This window comes from Tigriopus californicus, chromosome 6 (genome assembly GCF_007210705.1).
Source record: "Tigriopus californicus strain San Diego chromosome 6, Tcal_SD_v2.1, whole genome shotgun sequence".
Classification (NCBI taxonomy): Eukaryota; Metazoa; Arthropoda; class Copepoda; order Harpacticoida; family Harpacticidae; genus Tigriopus; species Tigriopus californicus.
The window spans coordinates 12,086-15,510 of NC_081445.1; the positions used below are offsets into that span (position 1 = coordinate 12,086).

General features: G+C 41.3%; 1 protein-coding gene across 1 annotated transcript in view; it reads right to left on the reverse strand.

Moving 5' to 3' along the window:
* Positions 1–3,425, reverse strand: part of LOC131881983 (uncharacterized) — a 14,542-nt gene continuing 11,117 nt past the window's right edge. The window contains exons 14-15 of the mRNA XM_059228986.1: positions 2,987–3,137; positions 1–242 (exon numbers count right to left, since the gene is read on the reverse strand). Of these exons, the coding sequence (XP_059084969.1) occupies positions 103–242; positions 2,987–3,137 (291 nt within the window). The 3' untranslated portion in view covers positions 1–102. The remainder of the gene's footprint in view (positions 243–2,986; positions 3,138–3,425) is intronic.

The following is a 3,425-nucleotide window of genomic DNA, read 5'->3' on the forward strand; positions in this document are numbered from 1 at the left end:
TTTGGGCGAATGCTTCTGCTTATTCGAAATAACTGAATGGTTCAAACACACAATTGATTAAAAGTACTACTATCTTTCCGTTGTTCATGAAGCCTCGAAGGTTTAGCAGTCCTGCTGAGCGTAGTCGAGGTGAAATCCAATGATGCCACCAGGGAATAGTTTTTGTTCATTAGTTGCAGCATCGCCAACCAACAATTCATCAGCGTCGGTCTTGAAAATGATCCGAAATGGACGTTGTTGAGCTGAAAAGTCCCAAAATTATTTTGTATTAAGGGCAATTCGCCATGTCACAAAAATTGACAATTTTTTCATCGCATTTTTTCTACGGACTTCCTCACCACCACTGGGATTGGTATTTCAGCACTTCAAGACTTTAACTTCAAGAATTATTTGATTGACAACCGAGTTTGAGTTGCGAGATCTAGCTCACCCTTGAATGTAAAGTTGATCAGGAATTCTAGTCAAAAAAACTTGTCCAAGTCTGAATTAAATCCTGCTGCTGGATCAACGCCTACATAATGCTTACCAATATTTAAGGGCAACAAATTGAACAATGAAGGGGCCCGACAAAGAAAAGAGGAACCAAGGTGTACTTCAATGTTCGAATAAGCCTGGATCCTTGAAGGCTTGGAGATGCTCTCACGACACACGCTGAGCCTCTACGGTCACTAGAATTACTCGAAAAGCATGGGTTCGGACAAAGTTCATGGATGCTCTTCTAAAAAGTACAGTATCAGGTATCTCTTATACCTTCTTTGAAAACTGTACAGTCGACAACCTTTCTAATCTCTCCCAGTACGAGAGCTCTCTCATACCTTCTATGTTCCTGTTAAAACATCTTTGGACCTGCTCGACCTTTTGCAAACCTGCTGAACTCATTAGAGCCGAAAAGGGCGAAGCATATTCAAGATGCGGCTGAACAATCGACTTGTACGGAGTTAGCATTCTAATACTATCTCTGGATTTAAATGTGCGATGTATCCAACCACAAGTTTGAAAATCTTTTCCCACTTTCAACTGGATATGCTTGTAGAACTCTCCATTACTCGTATCTTGGAAGACAACACCAAATTCCTTCGTGGACGAGATCTGCTGAATGCCCTTACCTTCGTCATCTAATAGTGGAGAGTCTAATGGTGTCGAGCCACAGGTCACTGAGCGGAATTTCATTCTATTCAGTGCCTTATTACTCTCAGCAACCTAAGAACATATTTGGTTTCGGACCTCTACCAGACAACCGAAATTCTGACCGATCCTACCGCAAACTGACTTTGTATCACCGGCATAGGAATAGATACTGGCTTCACTACTCACATGAAGATAATGAGAAGAAGAGGACCTGAAACGGATCCCTGAGGAACGCCCAACTCTACATCATTACGTCACTAAGGTATCTCTCGGCCTAAGCCAATTACTTCCTACCAGAAATAAAACTTCTGAACCAGTTCAAAATCTTGCCTCAATCTCATGTAGCCGGTGAACTAAAAGGCCATGATCTACCTGTTCCTTCCGCCTTGGCAAAGCTGAGATAGGCTGCATCTACCGACTCATCATTCTCTATTCCTTCTATCTCTTGTTCAATATGCATTATGCATAATCAGCCAGGTCACCTTGCTCCAATGCGCTTAGAATCAATGTTTACTATTAGGAAGGACTAAATGGACTTCAAGCAATGCTACAAGCTGGAAGAACTTCAACGATCTTCACAAATACCTCCGCAATGTTCATAGTGAGAGAGATCGGCCTACAGTATCTTATCTCCCCCTTTGAAAATCGGAACAACATGAGTTAGCTTCAAAGAAGAGGGAAACTTGCCTTGATCCAAGATGCAACGCATTAAGTTCGAGGAGCAAGAATCTATGAGCATCTCAACAGAAACTGAGGTGGCACACTATTTGGATTAGGAGAACTCGAAACACTCAAGTCCTTGGAGGCCTCTAAAGCATCTTGATCGGTGACAACTAGATCATTTAACCGCTCAACTTGACCAGTCCCGCCAATATTGATAGCCTCGCCATAGGGAAATGGGCTCTTCCTTGTAAACTCTTTGGAGTTGAAAGCACACTAACGAACAGATCTCCAAATATGTTAGTCATTTTCTTTTACATTGCTAATGGCTTCCCCATCGACCTAAAACCGCCTTACCGCGTGTTTCATCTCTCCCTTTGAGTTTGCATACGAGAAAAATGCCTTCGGATTCGACCTGACCTCCTGAGCTACTCTACTTTCCTTGTTCAACTGATCTGTCTCAATGGAGGCCCTAATTCCACCTTGGATCAAATCCAACTTTCTTTGAAGGCTAGTCACAAAGGCTGGATTCAAATTGCCCTGTAACCATTTACTAGTTTGCAACTCCTTTTGAGCACTATTTTTCCTGTACTTCGAAATAACTTCATATCCAACCTATCTTGCGAGAAACTTGCAAGGATGCCGGTGAAAATGTTTCAAATCATGCCCTTAGATGTTTGAAAACTTACTCAATGACATCATCTTTAATCGTTAATTGTATAGGCTGACGCTAATAAGGTAATGAATTGTCAACCAACTAATTGTCTAGCACCTTCTACTAATCATTGGTGTTATTTGTTCCTGATGCAATATTGTGGCAAGGTGTAAAAAAGAAAGCTTCACGAAACACAAGCGCCAAGACCGCCAATGAAAGTCGGGTGGAGACGTGACACAAGGTCTTGATCAGTTTCCGTACCAGTGAAGGCCACAATTCAGTTCTCATCTTCAGCCTTGATTGACCCCACCGATTCAAGGAATTTTATAAACACAATTTGATTCCATAATATCGATAATGCAAGGACTTGCGTCGCTTGCTGGTCATGACCCAACAATATCTACTCTGACATAAAAAAATAGGAGGAAAATAACGTGCCAGCTTTACAGAAACGACTCCTATCACGAACGAAAACATGATTTTGACACTTTGGCTTGATTTGGTAATCAACATGGCATCTATCAATATTCTCATTTCACTTACTGCAAATAGATTCTCGGTTATTATCTGCTCCAACAATGCTTGCCGCATCAACGAAGCCGAAAAAGCGCCCGCAAATCCGCACATGAGAAAAGGCGTTCAGGACCCCCACAGTGAACATGGCACCAGTATCATCACGGCTACCACCGGGAATCTGTAATAAAATGTTGGAAATTATCTTAAAATTAAAAGATAATAGATAAGGTGTGCGAGGAAATTAGTTTTCAATGTTGTTGCAAATGAAAATTTTTTGAACGATTACTTACAATTCATGAATTAAAGTATGGATAATTATGAATGTCAAAGGAATGCAAATGAAGTGCCAAGCAAATTTTTAATCAAGCCTTCAAAATTGAAAGACCGCGCAACTGTCATCTCGTCGGTTTTCTCAGAAATCAACCACGTTCTTCGCACCGAGATTGCTGACATTGCTAGTGATGGA